Source organism: Fibroporia radiculosa, assembly GCF_000313525.1.
Source record: "Fibroporia radiculosa TFFH 294 genomic supercontigs, scaffold44473, whole genome shotgun sequence".
Taxonomy (NCBI): Eukaryota; Fungi; Basidiomycota; class Agaricomycetes; order Polyporales; family Fibroporiaceae; genus Fibroporia; species Fibroporia radiculosa.
Genome location: NW_012133512.1, coordinates 48,559 through 63,276, shown reverse-complemented (window position 1 = coordinate 63,276; position 14,718 = coordinate 48,559). Strand labels below are relative to the sequence as shown.

Below are 14,718 nucleotides of genomic sequence, written 5' to 3'. Positions count from 1 at the left end.
GAAGTTCCACTCTCGGAGGACACGGCCGTTGCAGAGACAATACTCGCTGAGGAAACCGCGGTTCCGGAAGCGACACCAATCGCAGAGTCTGTGCCGCCGCTGGTGCTAGAACATGGTCAATACAAGGATTCGAACCCCACAAATGATCTCGGCTACTCACTTTGTGAATATATATGAGACGTTGCTATAAGGTCCCTCAGCCCAAGTCGTAGTCGGCAGGACGGACGTGGTGACCGAGATCTCATTGGACCTCAAGACCAAGGGTGGGATCGCGTGGACAAGGCTCAGACTGCCGGACAAAGCGAGGATACACAGGCTGCGGGTGAGCATTGTGATGATCTGGGCGAAAAACTGTTCAGACGAGTTCAATGTGGGTTGGTGATTTTTAGTTCGCCCCTCTTGCCGCTTATATACTCGTCGCACGGCTCGCTCTGGGGTTCTACCGCATGCTCGGAAGTCCAGACACTGGTCGCCTGTTGGAGCGCAGTAGGTTCGTGGTCCTTGGTGATTCATTCATTTCCCACTCGGTGAACTGACGGCCGTCATGCGTAGCATAAATGTTAGGGCGATATATTTCCGCTTAGAGTTAGAAAGCCTCCCCCATGATACCGCAGCACTGAATAAGGTCTCAATATTGGGACTCCTCACTCGTAGTAGTGTCCTCTAACGCCTCCCGGGCCGGTTTTGAACTTCCATCACTGCATGCCGTCTGGTCGAGAATTTAAGTTGGTGTTAAATTTCAGTAAATTGAATTCATGAAGAAGATGTGGTGGAATTGTACGGGCACCACTTGTTCACTTCCGAGTCAATGTTATCCAAGGCTTGGACATGATCATGATCGACGGCATGTAATGCTGGTACCGGTCCCGGAGTGATGAAGCCGTTGTGGGACATTCTACTTGCGCATGAGTTAAGTCTTATTTATTCGGGTCTCGATGCGGATCTTCATTGCTGTGCTGATCTTATTTGATATAGTCTTGGGTGTGGTCGAAGCTGTACAAACGAGGTAGGTGTAGTAATTCCTCGCCTGGTTTGTGCGATGGTGCGACGCGCTTAACCTTCGCTTTTCGCACATGACGCCTCATCATCAATATCTATGAGCCGTCAAAGTACGATATGTAACATGAAAAGCTGACGTGGTTCGGCAGTTTTACAGTTTCGGCCTGTCACCTGGTCGAATAGTATACTACCCGTTTTTCAAGCGGGTAGAGTGCTGCGCTTACGGCCGCTGTTCACCGTGAGTGCTGTCTCACCTTAAGGATGACTCAAAAACTGTTAGACAGCGAGACTATCGACGTATGTATGAAACGACTCGGATAGATGTGGCAGATATTAATTTTAATGGTCGCGTCGCAGACAATACAAGCGCAACTAGTGAGTGGCTGTCCTCTCGGTTCGACAGCGAGTTACGAGAAAAGGGACTTGTAGTTACCTGTAGCAATTAAATACATTATATTTTTCTTTCTCTTCCTTTTTTTCATTGCAGCGGACTTGGTTACCGTTACTTATACAAGGTGTCTGTGTCCACCGTCCCCAAGGCTTCAAATTTCAAAAACGGTAAATGCCGTGGTTACACTGGTATTAATGTTATTTTGACCGTCGCAGCTATTTGTACTTCGTCACAATTAAGGCCTATTTTTAAGTAGTCATCGTGGTGCTGCCTCAAAGCCACGAGCTCACCGCTTGCGTTTATTGTGTGGAATGACACTTTAGGTGACATCCCAACCCTGATTGGCACTTTTGCTGTATATTTAATTTCAGCACGACTTCTATCTCCCGCAGTTGCGGCTGTAAATCGGTTGTAAGCCCAAACGAGTCCGCAGTCCTTCAACCAGACCCTCAGGAGAGTGATGTCCGATTTAGTAACATGTGGGCCCTCAGCTTTGCTGTGCCCCCCACCTTCATAGATCGCAATCCCCAATGATCACAACATGAGCAAAGAGACCCGAGAGCAAAAACGACGTGACGAACTTGAAGAGCTTTACGCACCTGGTATACCACGGGCCCTATTAGATTGTCAACACTCATTTTGGTACTCCAGAGGATAGTAACAGCCATGTCCATACGTTTTCAACGCAATTCATTGAGTGACCTAGTTTCCCGGTTTATGAGATTAAAAGGAATATGTTCACGAGATCAACCTGCCTGAACTCGTGGCAGACTCGGTACTCGGCCGCCATGTAGTACCAGTCTGCCGCTGCAGATACGTGACCTGTCCTCAGCGAAGACAGCGACATCTACTCGCCGCGTTCGAGTAGCGATGCATGCCCGCCGCGTTCGGGCGATAGCACATGTCTGCCGCGTCGGACTCCTCCTAATTATGATTAGGCCTTCTGTCCGCGGGTGAGCAACTATTCAGTCATCGACGAACAGGCCCGGTCTTTTCCTTGCTCTCGTCCCGACCGCCATCTTCTGCTCGCCCACCGGTACGTTTATTCTTTGCAGTAGCTTATCGCTCTAGTCCTGACCTCCGTCTCTCGCTCGCCCTGTAGTAGGCTGCAGCTTCTTTTCGTTTACCCGCCGTCCCTCCCTTTTATCCTTAGTTACCGAGTTTCAGCCCGTATTTTTGCCACGAATCGACTTGTTGTGGCCGGGCGTGGTCATGATCGTGCACGGCTGAGCCTGCCTAAAAACGTGTCCAATCTACGGTGCCTCCAACGAGCGAAGTAAGCAGGTTGGATGAATGTTATTATCCACGGGGATTAATTCCGAGTAAAGTACATGACCAATTCACTGTTCCGCCGAACTTAACAACGAAACACATTTAGCGCCTCGGGCGACGGGCGGCGATCAACCGCAAAGCAGAACAGCGCTAAGTTCGTTAAGTATCCGCTTTCACTCGAATATGTCCACACCGTATCGCTCATCAGGCTGTGGATCGTGTCGACGGCTATAGAGAACGGAACAATCGGCCGCCGGAGGCGGTTGTCTGCGGTAGGGAAATGTAGGGCACTGTCTGGGATCGTTCTTGGATGCATGACCTAGTAAGTTAGTACAGGTCGACTGATTACGCCGCCTGGTTCCTCGACGAAGACTCGGAGGAGGCGATCAGGCATATCAAGTCTGCATACCATTGGAGCATGTTCATTGAGGTAAAAGCCACGTCCATGTGTAATGCTGCAAATACGGCACAGGAGCAAACGGATTTGATATTGCGAATGTACGTTTCCACGAGTAAGGTCGGAATGTGCTAAAGCCCGGATCGCTTGGATATAGTCAAACGGTATCCCCGAAAATTTTCCGGGAAGAGCTTGAATCAAGAAACTCAATTCTCCGCGCGAAGAAATTGCCGTCATGACCAAGAAATTCAATTTGTATTCCTTCTCTTTAGCTCCTTTATTGTCCGATACCCAGTTTAGCAGCGTCGTCGGTCGTACTCCCGGTGAAAAAAGTCTACAATCCATTCAAGTCGAAGGGGGGGCTGCGCTATCAATTAGTGGGATGTGAGCCGTAAGGTAAGTAAGTACTCGTAATAAAGAATCTCGATCCAATCATTGCTAATACCTCGGGTCAATGTAGCACATTTTTCATGCTATGAACCATATATTCATCTAATGCAGCGCATAAATTCCACGATGACGTCGAGAAATCTGCAAAGCTATTGTGATAGCATTAATCTTGGTCTTCAAGTCTCACCTGGTGGATTCAGGTGGAAGCGCTCCACGACGTTGTCAAGGCTGGATACGTGCAGTACATTGAAATGAGCTCGCGTTACGCCTGGCAGTGCGCGTAGCTTCGTCGTGCGGATATACAGAGCTATGATTACATGCAGATGCATTTTAGTCCATGCGCATACCTCTGCTCGCACTAACCAGCTCTTCGGACTATGATGTCATTCACAATCGCCTCACGCCGTTCATCTCATATCTCCATACAAGACCATCGCAGCTTAATTTACCGCGATGAGAAACGCGAGATGATTCCAATGCTCAAGGTTCGCAGTCTCAATGTTTATGCTATAGGGAACTCACTTCTGCTACGGTACTTTGATATGTCTGCAATTCCGTGATCCTCCCTCGAGCGTGGGTTATTGTGTCGCCCATTTGAGAAGCAGAACTTGACATCAAGCGAGGCGAGACAGACGTGTATGTTCATCCGTCCACCCTGCCTTGACCTCCATGCGTAGGATGCCGCGTTAACCGTTCAATCCCCTAGGGTTCTGAAAATATGAAGTCAATAACTTACTAGAAGCAATTGAGAAACCAGTGTATTCAATACACTAGAGATGTATGCAAGGAGCTACCTCATCAAACGGCTACAGCTATATTCAATCTAGATGCAGCACAAAGTAGCGTCAGAGAAGAACTTGCGTATGACAGTAGTGCTCGTTCAGATGATGTTGTACTCCTAATCGTGTGAGAGCGCGAGGAGGAATAAGTTGTCATTGTGCATTTCCCATTGTATATACCAAAAAAAATCATCCTGTAGACATCATAGCAACGTACAGAAGATCCTAATGCCCGATGATCTGCATCGGCTTGTACGGCTCCTCGAGGTACTTGACCTCTTCCTCCGTCAACTTCAGGTACACACCCTCTGTCGTGGTCACGTATCTCGTCAGTACAGCCTTCAAAAAAAATTGATCCTACTCACCGAGAATGTCTTTCAGGTTCTCCAGACTTGTTGTCCCAACGATGGGCGCCGCAACGACTACAAATGCAATCAGCGCCAAAATTAAGGAGCCGTTACGTAGAGAAGGGAAGATGCGTGAGTGTAGGTTCACAAACATATAGGTGTATAGCTCAGCAAACGTACCGTCTTTGGAGAACTCCCAGGCTGTTGCTACCTGAGCCATGCTGACCTGGTGCTTCTTCGCGATCTCCTCCACGCTATTCCCATCCACGCAGCACTTATCAGCGCCACAACGTCCCGAGTGAGATCAGAAAAGACGAAAACTGACCGATTGATGATCTGTTCGAGCGCGGGAATATCGTCATACACTCTCAGGAACCTAAGCGACGGGCGATAAGCATCGTTCTGCATATACAGCTAAGAGACCGAACAACACACCAATCCGTCTCTCCACGCTTAGAGTCCTTCAGCTTGTCGAATGGACGACAGAGCAGCCCACGTCCAAGGGGAGACCACGGGATGGACGATACACCGAAATACTGTAGCGCACGTGCGGACGGTAAGTTTCCCGAAGGATGAATGGTGTCAAAGGGCGACGGAACGGTCGAACGAACCTTGAGTGTGGGGATCATCTCACGCTCCTCCTCGCGGTAAATCAGACTGTAGTGGTTCTGCATGGAGATGAATGGCGTGAGACGATTATTGATGGCATAGTCTGGATACATGTGGGCGCGGTCAGAAAGATGTTTTGGCGGTTGAAATGGATGGATTAGACGTACTCTGCATAGCGTGGACTGTGCGGCAATATGGAATTAGTACACGAGGGAGGAGGACCAATGAATTGGGATGGCGCACATTCCCAGGCATAGCACGAACTCATGCCGATGTAGCGTACATAGCCGGCCTTGACGACATCGTGTAAAGCTTCCATCTAGAGGAAGCGCATCACATTTACAAAGGGTAGGTGCATGTATGGACGAAAATGTCGACTTACCACTTCTTCTATTGAAACGACATCAGGGCGGAACCGGTGCACTATGACACGTGCACATGGTAAATATATCGCTCCAATCGAAGAGAGAGGACTCGCCCTGGAGGACATCGATGTAGTCCAGCTGCAGACGCTTCAAGCTAGCCTTAACCGTATCGAATATATGCTACACATATAGTCGTGTTTGAATTAGATCACCATGCATTCCCGGGGGGAATCAAAACACACCTTGCGACTCCCACCCCACTGGTTCACGTAACCCAGCTCATCCGCTGCAAAGGGGTCATAATATTTCTCTCCATGAGTGCGCCCGCAGACACCGGTGAACTTTATCATGTTGAATGCGGTGAGGCGACGGGAGTGTCGCATATTGGAGGAAAACACATACTTTGGTCATCACCACGATTTCCTCGCGCGGGAGATGCAGCTTCTTGATTGCTTTACCGAGGATTTCCTCGGAGAGACCATTCGAGTAGACCTGTTAATGCATCACGAGTGAGTATCCCGTATTAATAATCTTCAATACCCTCTGAGGAAAGAGGGGTTATAGCTCTCACATTAGCAGTGTCAAACGTGTTGATACCCGCATCGTATCTACGCGTGTAATGAAAGGGAATTAGCGATAAAGAGACTGGAAGGCATATGGAACTTACGCGTATTTTATGTGCTTGTATGCCGTCTCCTCGTCAAGGAGCCATCCCGCCCAATCGGTAGAGCCATAGGTCATACATCCCAAGATAATTTTGGAAACCTTTAGGCCGGACTTCCCCAACCTCACTGTATTATCACAACACATCCCTCCATCGGCATTCTTTGAGCAGAAAGAATTGAGTGCGCACCATACCCAGGACGCTTGGATGGAAGCTCAGGGACGTCAGTCTGAGACATTTTCAAGTGAGATTGCTAGAACAGATGAGATTGTTTTTGAAACCAGGGAAAGGGGTATGTGGACTAAGTTCTGCTGCAAGCACATTTTGCTTTTATACATAAACCCCCTGTGCCTTCGAGCAAGGAGTTTCCAGCCGGGAGCATTGCGTGTCGTGCGGCCCCAAGTCGGAGAAGATGTGTGGGTCTCGAAACCACCTGCAGTGAGGCTGCGCATTTGTTGTGTAAGATGTCTGGACTGCCGACACGATTCGTTCTCGAAGCGGCCGGGATAAGAGACGCCAGCCACCGACTTGGCAACGCCAACAGTAAGTACGTGCTGTGAACGTTCGAGTCGTCGTGGTCGTCGGACGCGATCTGACGCGTCACCGGTTCACCAGCATCGCTCATTAATGCATCAACCCGGACGTTCTACTTGGTCTCATGAGCGCGATCATTGTCCATAACTTTGCACAATCTACTCGGCATGATGTATAATGCTCTCGTCAAGTGATATGCAGCCTAAAAACAATGATATAGCAACCTGTCTCCTTTGATCAGTTTTATGAAATGGAAATCTCCGCGCACTTTTGATTACTGGCCACCTCAAGGTTCATTACTCATGCCTTTCGTCTCAGATCTCAAAGTTCAATATCTCCTCGAGCATTCAAGCCCTTGGCGAGCATTGTTTGTTGGCACGACCACTAGGGCGGCTACGATGCGCAAACCGCATGCCGACTCTTGATATCCACAGTGACCGATTTCAATTGGTGCGCCGAAGTTTAAACTGGGGGGACCATATCGCTGTAGACGGGGCCGCAAGAACGCAACGCGCACAGTAGGCAACGATGAGAGGGTGGGGATCGCCAGAGGGCTGTCCACCATGCATGTCGAGAGTTGATCGCACGATGTTGCTTGTGACTCTACATACAACCTTCCTCCGTTCATCGTTGGCTCCCCTTTTCTTCATACCAGGTACCCCCGCATCGTGCCCTCGAAATCGACGATATCCTTGCCGACGTGTTCCATCACCTCAGCCCTCCAGCGTCGTGTCCATCAAGTATGGAAGACTGGTACGGGGCCGCGGCGGCCCCATCATAATGCGCGTCGCTGACCTGCAAGGTGAATATCTCTTCCTAAACCTCGCGTATTTGAAGTGGGAAGTAGACGGCACCGGATTGGATGGATGTATAGAGAACATTTTCCTACCTATGGCAAGCACGACCCTCCGCCATTTAACGCAGACAAAATATCCCTTCGAACATGCGGTGATGAATGTTCTACCAAGACCAATTGCGTGGTCGCCTCCTCTTCATCGTATCGAGTTTGACGGAAGGTGGAGAGCTCTCAGTGCGGCGTCGCTTACACTAGGCTCATTTAAAGATCTCCAAATTCTTTCTATTGGCATCGTACTCAACTCTCACGACATCACCGCCTTGCTCACAACTACAGCTTCTCACAACCTGACTGACCTCAATCTCACTCTTTGATGAGGATGTCAAAGAGGAGTGATACGTTTGCAAATTTTTCAGGCAAATTCAGCGCAGTGTCTCAGAGTCGCTTACGTTTTCATGGACTGTCTAGTGTGCGAAGTGCCTGCCGTTCAGACGCATGCCGCGAGACGATCGCCTCTACATTCTCAAGGATCTCCGCGGAAGCTGTCGTTAAAGATCGACGCTGCGGAGAACATGAGACTCAAGCAGGTTCTCTCCCCGGTCCGCACTCTGCGTCTCCTGCGTGTCATGGCATTGACGTCACATCTCCCCACTCCCGAACTGCACAATATTTTCTTCACCTGGCTTTGGCTTGAAGAATTTCACCTTTACAGCTGGGACCGGTTTATCTTGAACGGGGGACCACTACAAGTGCTGCTCGAGCTCGCGTCCGCGTCGTCTATCCGCCTGCGACCGGCGTTTGTGTGCGTGTTCGCAGAGTGAAGCGGTTTGAGAGAGCTGGTCAATCAATTGAGCGGTAGCCGAATTATTGGCGTGGCAAGTATGGACTGATCAAGACTTGACTGTATGCATCGGACACGTTCCCCTCTTCAAGGCCTCTAAATAGGAAGAGACTTACTGGTGCGCCACTCTATATGTTCTCTGACAGTGATACTCATTGGGCGCCATGTACAGCTCAGAGTTGAGTAAACATACGAAGTCGCTGGAACAAAACATCAGCCGGTCAGTCTCGAGCCACTGTCCTTTGGTCGGTGGGGTTCGAGTAGTCAACGGACAAAGGGTGTGCGGGCCGGGTGACGTAGAAGAGGTCGCGAAGAAGGTGTGTGACCTCTGGAAGCACCTTCGAAGGACGATGCGTCCGCCGAGCAATGTGCCTGCACGTTCATGGGCCCTGACTGACGCATCCGCGCTCCTGATCCGCGTCCGTGCCCGGATCTCCGTCACCGCCATTCGTTTTCGGTGCCAATTGCGCTCATGCGCGTGGGCGTGCTTATGCAGTCGTCGCGGCGCCCATGGTTGAGACGACAAATCTTGAGAACTGGAGGTGCATCCTTGGTAAGCAGCATGTATTTCAGTGATCCTGTGCAGCTTGTGCTACTAAGAGGTGTGTGAGTCCAACAGAGAGCGTACATTCGAAGCTTGCGGAGGAAATTAGCTTGTCAGAGGATGTGCTGGTGCAGATCGTTCGCATCGGGCACTGAGGCATTTTATTACGAAACTTACGGGACGATACGGTACAGTATCGATGTGTATCGCGATGATGAGGACCCGATTGAATGGAAGGATGTTGTTTAGCTTCATGCGTAAGCCAATATTTCATTTTTGCCGAACATATCTCCTCTATGCTGATATCGCTTCTCAAGTAGACAAAGAATAACATAAGATAAATGATGAAAAAAGACGTGATGTCCCATTCCATATAGGTATACAAAGAGATACAGAGTAGGACATCTAGTAAGGCCCTCTAGGAATAATTACACCAAGTAGTATCCTAAAATCCAGTGGTAGGACCATACGCGGTGGCCACAGAGAGCGCGGTGAGGATGAAGGTATGCAAAATATGGAATGAGGAGCAAGTCACGATGGTCAAGTCCACGTCCTCCTGCCTATGCCCAAGAGCCATGTACAAGCGCATCATACGCGCTCTTGGACTTCAGCGTACCAATGAGGTTTGCTTTGCTGCTGCTGCTGCCGCTACTGCTCGCGATGGTGGCTGGCACGCGGGCCTCGGCATGCGCAACGGTGACGACGGTGGACAAACCAGTATGTCCATGAAGCTGTGCCTGTGGTGGAGTAGGTGATGCAGGCGGGGTGTGCGGCATGGAACTCGCATAAGGCAGAGTAGGGGTAGATGCGCCCGAGCTCGTCGAGGAGGACGAGCGGGTGTACGGCGGGCGTTTCTGCGGGACAGGTCAAGACTGTCTACACCGAGGTGTGCCACAACCACAACATAGCCGGAATAGGGATAGCTAGGAAACACAGACGCGCGCGGGGCATGGGGACCTAGCGAGACGAGAGACTTACGGGTGCCATGAGGGAGTGGAGGGCGAGACGGAAGCTGTGGACGCTCACGTCCCGTTGGTGGTCGTCATGGCCCGTCTGTGGAGTGCAAGGCGGATGAGTGGAAATGTCGGGAGATCAAAATTGGCAGTGCTGACCATGGTGTCCGCAGAAACACAGTGACAGAACGAATGCAGCGTCGTGTGTTGAATTGTCAACAGCGAGTGGCCAGGCGACTCAGTCGCACAGGAGAGTCGCTGGAGGAGGGGCTGCGAGAGAGCCGGAGGTGGAGAGGAGATAGTGCGCGTAGAGGGATGCGGAGGAAATTTTGCATTTATAGGCTGGGCCTCAGGGGCACAAGCCCCACCGTCCTGTGACTGGGGCGACACGACTCCTGGCGACCGCCGCACCCATTCCCCCTCGGCGTATCTTCGCACCGTTTCTCCCCGCACGCCCCACGGGGAACTAGCGCTTGGCCTTCGCGGAACCAGCTCGGGCGTTCGAATCCTCGCGATCGCAGATCCGAGACATACGGTCGAGTCATCGACAATGTAGTAAACTACTACGCAATTGCGTCTCCAGCAAGACGATCTCCTCTCGGAAATCCGTACGAGCCCATATATATTTTCGTGAAGGCGCGAATTTCAGATGCAAGGATATGGTGTTACACATCGACCCGGACCCGAGCAAGGAGGACCAGAGGATCGACGGGAGCAGCGACGAGTAAGAAATAGGATTTCTAGCAGCAGGTTCGGCGAGTACGGATGTCCATATGCGATCTTGCTAGGTTTGAATGTTTACTCTGTGCCAATATTCTTGGCAGAGCAGGAGTTACGCTGACACTGACTGTAGTGAAGTATTATACTGTGAAAAGGTGTGGCCCGAACCACTGGTGATTGTTGGTTGCAGAGAAGAACAAACACGCCAGGACTCCTGTTTATGATATCATCACATTACGGTGCTTCGTCGTGAGGTCTCACAGGCTTCTAAGATATGATAGGTGCTGTGCTCGATCTTAATTTCGACGCTACGCGGTTCCGGCCAAAATTTTATATCAAATCAGCTCAAACATTTTCGGTCCTCGTCGAATCCGACGTTGATCAGCGGTTGGCGCTGCCGCTACTCTCCGCCCGCCCTTCGTCGGCTCTACCCATGCGTAGCTCCTGTGCACACATCTTTAAGGTCATTACGAATATGTATGGGTGGGACATTTACGGTCACGTACCTCGTAAAGTATGGCTTGGGCTTCGCGCTGCTCATATTGACGTCGTGAGTTTGGGGTGAAGACAGATTTGAAGATCGCTCACCAATCCAGCTAAATACCCCTCGTGGCGTGCTTGCTGTACAGTCATTGCAGTCGCTTCAATGAGCCTCTCAATTATATCGTTGCAACGTGTGACAAACCTCTACCCTCCTCTTCGTTTCTGCTTCCTCGATTTTTCTCTCCTTATGCACACAATTCGGATCAGAAGTGACCAAGACAATATTGAGAACTCACGAGTTCTCGGTGCTGCCGTTCCTCGTCTCTGCGGTGTTGACTTGTAGCAGGACCTGAGGTCAGCGGACATGTCGCAATACTCTCGCGCTTCGGTATTATAAGCTTTTGACATGCTGATAGCGATTCTGTATAATATATGAGTACTCCGCTGAGCGACTATACCCAAAAGGTATGGCATGCCTGGGGGAGGGGGCACACTGTGCAAATTTTCTAGTAAATTTGTATCATCTGGTGGTTTGGGCAACACGCCTAAAGGAGTTGTAAATAATGCGCAGAGAACGCATCCATCATCGCTGACTTTCTCGGTAATCAAATTCAAAGATTGCGAATGCTGGCAATAAAAGATCCAGCGTGCGCAATCGTCGAATGTTGAGTGGTGCTTTGGGCCCGGGAAGCGATTTCGACCCGATGCTATTCAATGCTCAATGTAGCACCCCAGAACGGGTGGCCGGAGCTAGGTACGCACTATGCGTACTGAGTCTGCTTTGGCTGGTGCTTCGAGCGAATTGGCGATGGCTTGGACACGTATCTGCCTAATGTTGGGTCGAGAACCTCCCCATCTAGCTCACAGAGATGGACGGTGAGTTTTCCATGGAGTTCACAATTGGTCGTCACTGGGGTATCGCCTCTGAGATCTAGATGTCAAAGTAGGACCATGGCACACAAGGCAGTCAGAAGCAGAAAATACGCACTAAGACGCAGCCTCTTGCACCATGAAAAGGGCATGATGTTGCGTAGAGCACTGTCCTGCCAGCCAAAGCTCTTCGACGACTCGACGTCTTTGGGTATGTAAAAGTGCTCAAACTGTCGATAGATCACCTGTACATCTGGCATATCAAGTATGTGGCAGGTTATGCACGTACAAGAACACCGTCCATCCAAATGACTACATATACTCCTTCATGACTTTTGGGTTTCTTGAACATGAAGTAGAATGTCTAGTCAGTTCGCAATGAGGGGGCGAGCGGGTCCAATCTCGTGAAGATACCATACAGAATCAGGGGAACAGACGATTCGGCAGCTGATCATCCTGTCGCTTCTCGTTCCTGCAGAGTGCCGTGTTTGTTGCAAATCTTGACTCGCCAGCCGCTAGGGATGTGCGAAGGCATTCTTGTGGGGATTGATGCAGGAACAAATGTTGACAGTTCCACAGTAGCGTTAACTTTGAATTGATAAACATATTCCAGGAGATAGATGCGGCCAGAAGGCTGAAGAACATACTATGCTGTAATTGAGGACAGATCTGGTGTGCTCGCGTTGGCAGGCTCGCACGGTCACCTCCTCCGACTGCCGGTGACTCTGCCACTTATCTCACATCTGGCCAATATATCCTCCTCCTCGACGATTCAAATTGTCGTACCCCCTCTGAGTCGTACACTGACTCGAAGTCTGGTCGTCTTTCAGAATCCCCTCAGTCGCAAGCTTTTAGCCCGACGCCTCGCAAAACTTTACTGGAAGTCTAAGCACAACACGACATACGCGACTAAGGCGCGTCAAATCATATGGGTCTTCCTTTATGATCTGTTGTCAGAATTCCACGCTCGACAATCCAGTTTTATTCTCATCTTGGCCCGAGAACCGATTCGCAAATGGTTCAATCACCAAGGCTTACTTCTGGCCCAATATTCAATAATTTCCGGTGAACACTTAAGGAACAAGAAAGCGACACGGGGCAACGTTAGGAGGAGTTGAGGTTTGCGAGTATGACGCCGTGGTATCCTATTCGACAAGTACAAAATATAATGGCTGAAGAGATCTCATGAAAAACCCGACTCGCTTGGATGCTCACGCGATCCTCTCCTTTCACAGATGATGTGGGTCGACTTGTACGGTTCTTCGATACTTGATTCCGTCCTCTGTTCACTTGAGGTCTGGAACATTTGACAAGTGCGTATCTCAGCCCTTATTCCCGGTCTTGGGAGCAGGAAGTACTCATCCAGGATTTCCTTTAAGTTCTCTAGGCTTATTGTGCCTATAATTGGTGCCATGACGACTATATGCGCACACATAATGCGCATGTCGATTGGTTTCGACGTTCGTGGTGACGTAAATATGTATCAGGCGAGATATGCGTCAGCATGAACGCAGCGGCATCGATACGCACCATCCTTGGACAGTTTCCAAATGATCGCGATCTGGGCCATGCTCACGTCGCGTGTCTTCCATATCTCTCTATATACCCTGCAAGCATACTCTGCAGAGCGCTCACCCATTACGACAGCTGCCGATAACGGACAGGCGAGACAGACCTGTTGACGAACGCCCTCATACATCTTCACGAAACTATGCATGACTCGGTTAGCGATCAACATGGCAGAAGGGTTGCTTGTCGCACAGAGAGTATAACTGGGTGGGCCGCAGAGGATTGAACAATGTACTTATCGTTGGCGCTGTGCCTCGTCGCCCGCTGCTTGTCGCCCGTGTCGAACAGCATCCCGCGTCTGAGCGACGACAATGGGATTGCAGAGACTCCGAAATGCTGCGGATGGCCACGAGGATGGGGACATCACAAGTTAGCCTGAAGAACAAGAGGATTCATTCAATTCGAAGACGATGGACCTTGAGCGTGGAGAATATTTCCCCCCCCCTTTTCGCGACATATCAAACTGTGGTGGTTCTGCATGGAGACAAAAGGCGCAAAGTGGTGGGTTATCGCATAATCTGTCATTTCGGTAATCACACATGACTATATACGTTTGTACCAGGCTTACTCTGCATTGTATGGACTGGACAGGTTGGTCATCATGTTCGGCATCTGGAAGCGAAGCACGAAGCCAGAAGGACTCACATTGCGAGGTATAACATGAGATCATGTCTATGTAACGCGCATAGCCAACCTTGATGACGTCGTGGAGTGCTTCAGTCTATCGTGGATGCGCTTATCATCTCTCTCGGGAATTTGTCTTCATTGAACCTATGAACTGGATTCTTTGAGCATTTTAATGCGTTTACACAAAGAACAACAACATACCTTGCAGCACGTCACTATAATCCAGCTGTAATCGTCTCAGACTATGCCGGTCGACGTCGAAGATATGCTGCTCCTCGCTCAATCGAGTCACCTCAAAGTCCTAGTCCCTCAATGTGTACCCGCCTTGCGACTCCCTCCACACTGGTTGACGTAGCGATCTTCAACCTCTGCCTTCTTCTCATCGAAAAAAAAAATGCGGCTCGTTCACGCTTCTTGAGATCATGCCCCAGAACTACGGTTAGAGATGGATTCAGTCAATCGTGCACCCCGATACTGCGCGAGTAGGCCCTGAACCTTGGCCATCACAACAATACTCGTGCGGGAGATTTGGTTTCTTAATAGCTTTTTCCAGGACCTCTTCGGAGAG

The 14,718-nt window shown here is 50.1% G+C and overlaps 4 protein-coding genes across 4 annotated transcripts; 1 reads left to right on the top strand and 3 right to left on the bottom strand.

Annotated features, from left to right (window-relative positions):
• Positions 1–4,453: 4,453 nt before the first annotated feature.
• On the bottom strand, positions 4,454–6,451 carry FIBRA_08197 (uncharacterized protein; the record flags this gene model as incomplete). The annotated part of the gene is made up of 14 exons (XM_012329851.1): positions 4,454–4,536; positions 4,594–4,650; positions 4,756–4,829; positions 4,901–4,951; positions 5,011–5,287; positions 5,352–5,366; positions 5,428–5,503; positions 5,567–5,574; positions 5,609–5,729; positions 5,792–5,890; positions 5,952–6,041; positions 6,121–6,157; positions 6,217–6,340; positions 6,403–6,451. The coding sequence occupies 14 exons, from the start codon at positions 6,449–6,451 to the stop codon at positions 4,454–4,456; spliced, it is 1,161 nt and encodes a 386-aa protein (XP_012185241.1).
• Positions 6,452–7,998: 1,547 nt separating this feature from the next.
• FIBRA_08196 (uncharacterized protein) lies at positions 7,999–8,364 on the top strand (the record flags this gene model as incomplete). The annotated part of the gene is made up of 1 exon (XM_012329850.1): positions 7,999–8,364. The coding sequence occupies one exon, from the start codon at positions 7,999–8,001 to the stop codon at positions 8,362–8,364; it is 366 nt and encodes a 121-aa protein (XP_012185240.1).
• Positions 8,365–9,488: 1,124 nt separating this feature from the next.
• FIBRA_08195 (uncharacterized protein) lies at positions 9,489–9,915 on the bottom strand (the record flags this gene model as incomplete). Its single annotated transcript, XM_012329849.1, has 2 exons — positions 9,489–9,782; positions 9,907–9,915. The coding sequence occupies 2 exons, from the start codon at positions 9,913–9,915 to the stop codon at positions 9,489–9,491; spliced, it is 303 nt and encodes a 100-aa protein (XP_012185239.1).
• A 1,067-nt stretch (positions 9,916–10,982) lies between these two features.
• On the bottom strand, positions 10,983–12,214 carry FIBRA_08194 (uncharacterized protein; the record flags this gene model as incomplete). Its single annotated transcript, XM_012329848.1, has 9 exons — positions 10,983–11,045; positions 11,108–11,134; positions 11,190–11,222; positions 11,287–11,328; positions 11,381–11,505; positions 11,543–11,629; positions 11,679–11,791; positions 11,847–12,015; positions 12,073–12,214. The coding sequence occupies 9 exons, from the start codon at positions 12,212–12,214 to the stop codon at positions 10,983–10,985; spliced, it is 801 nt and encodes a 266-aa protein (XP_012185238.1).
• Positions 12,215–14,718: the final 2,504 nt, after the last annotated feature.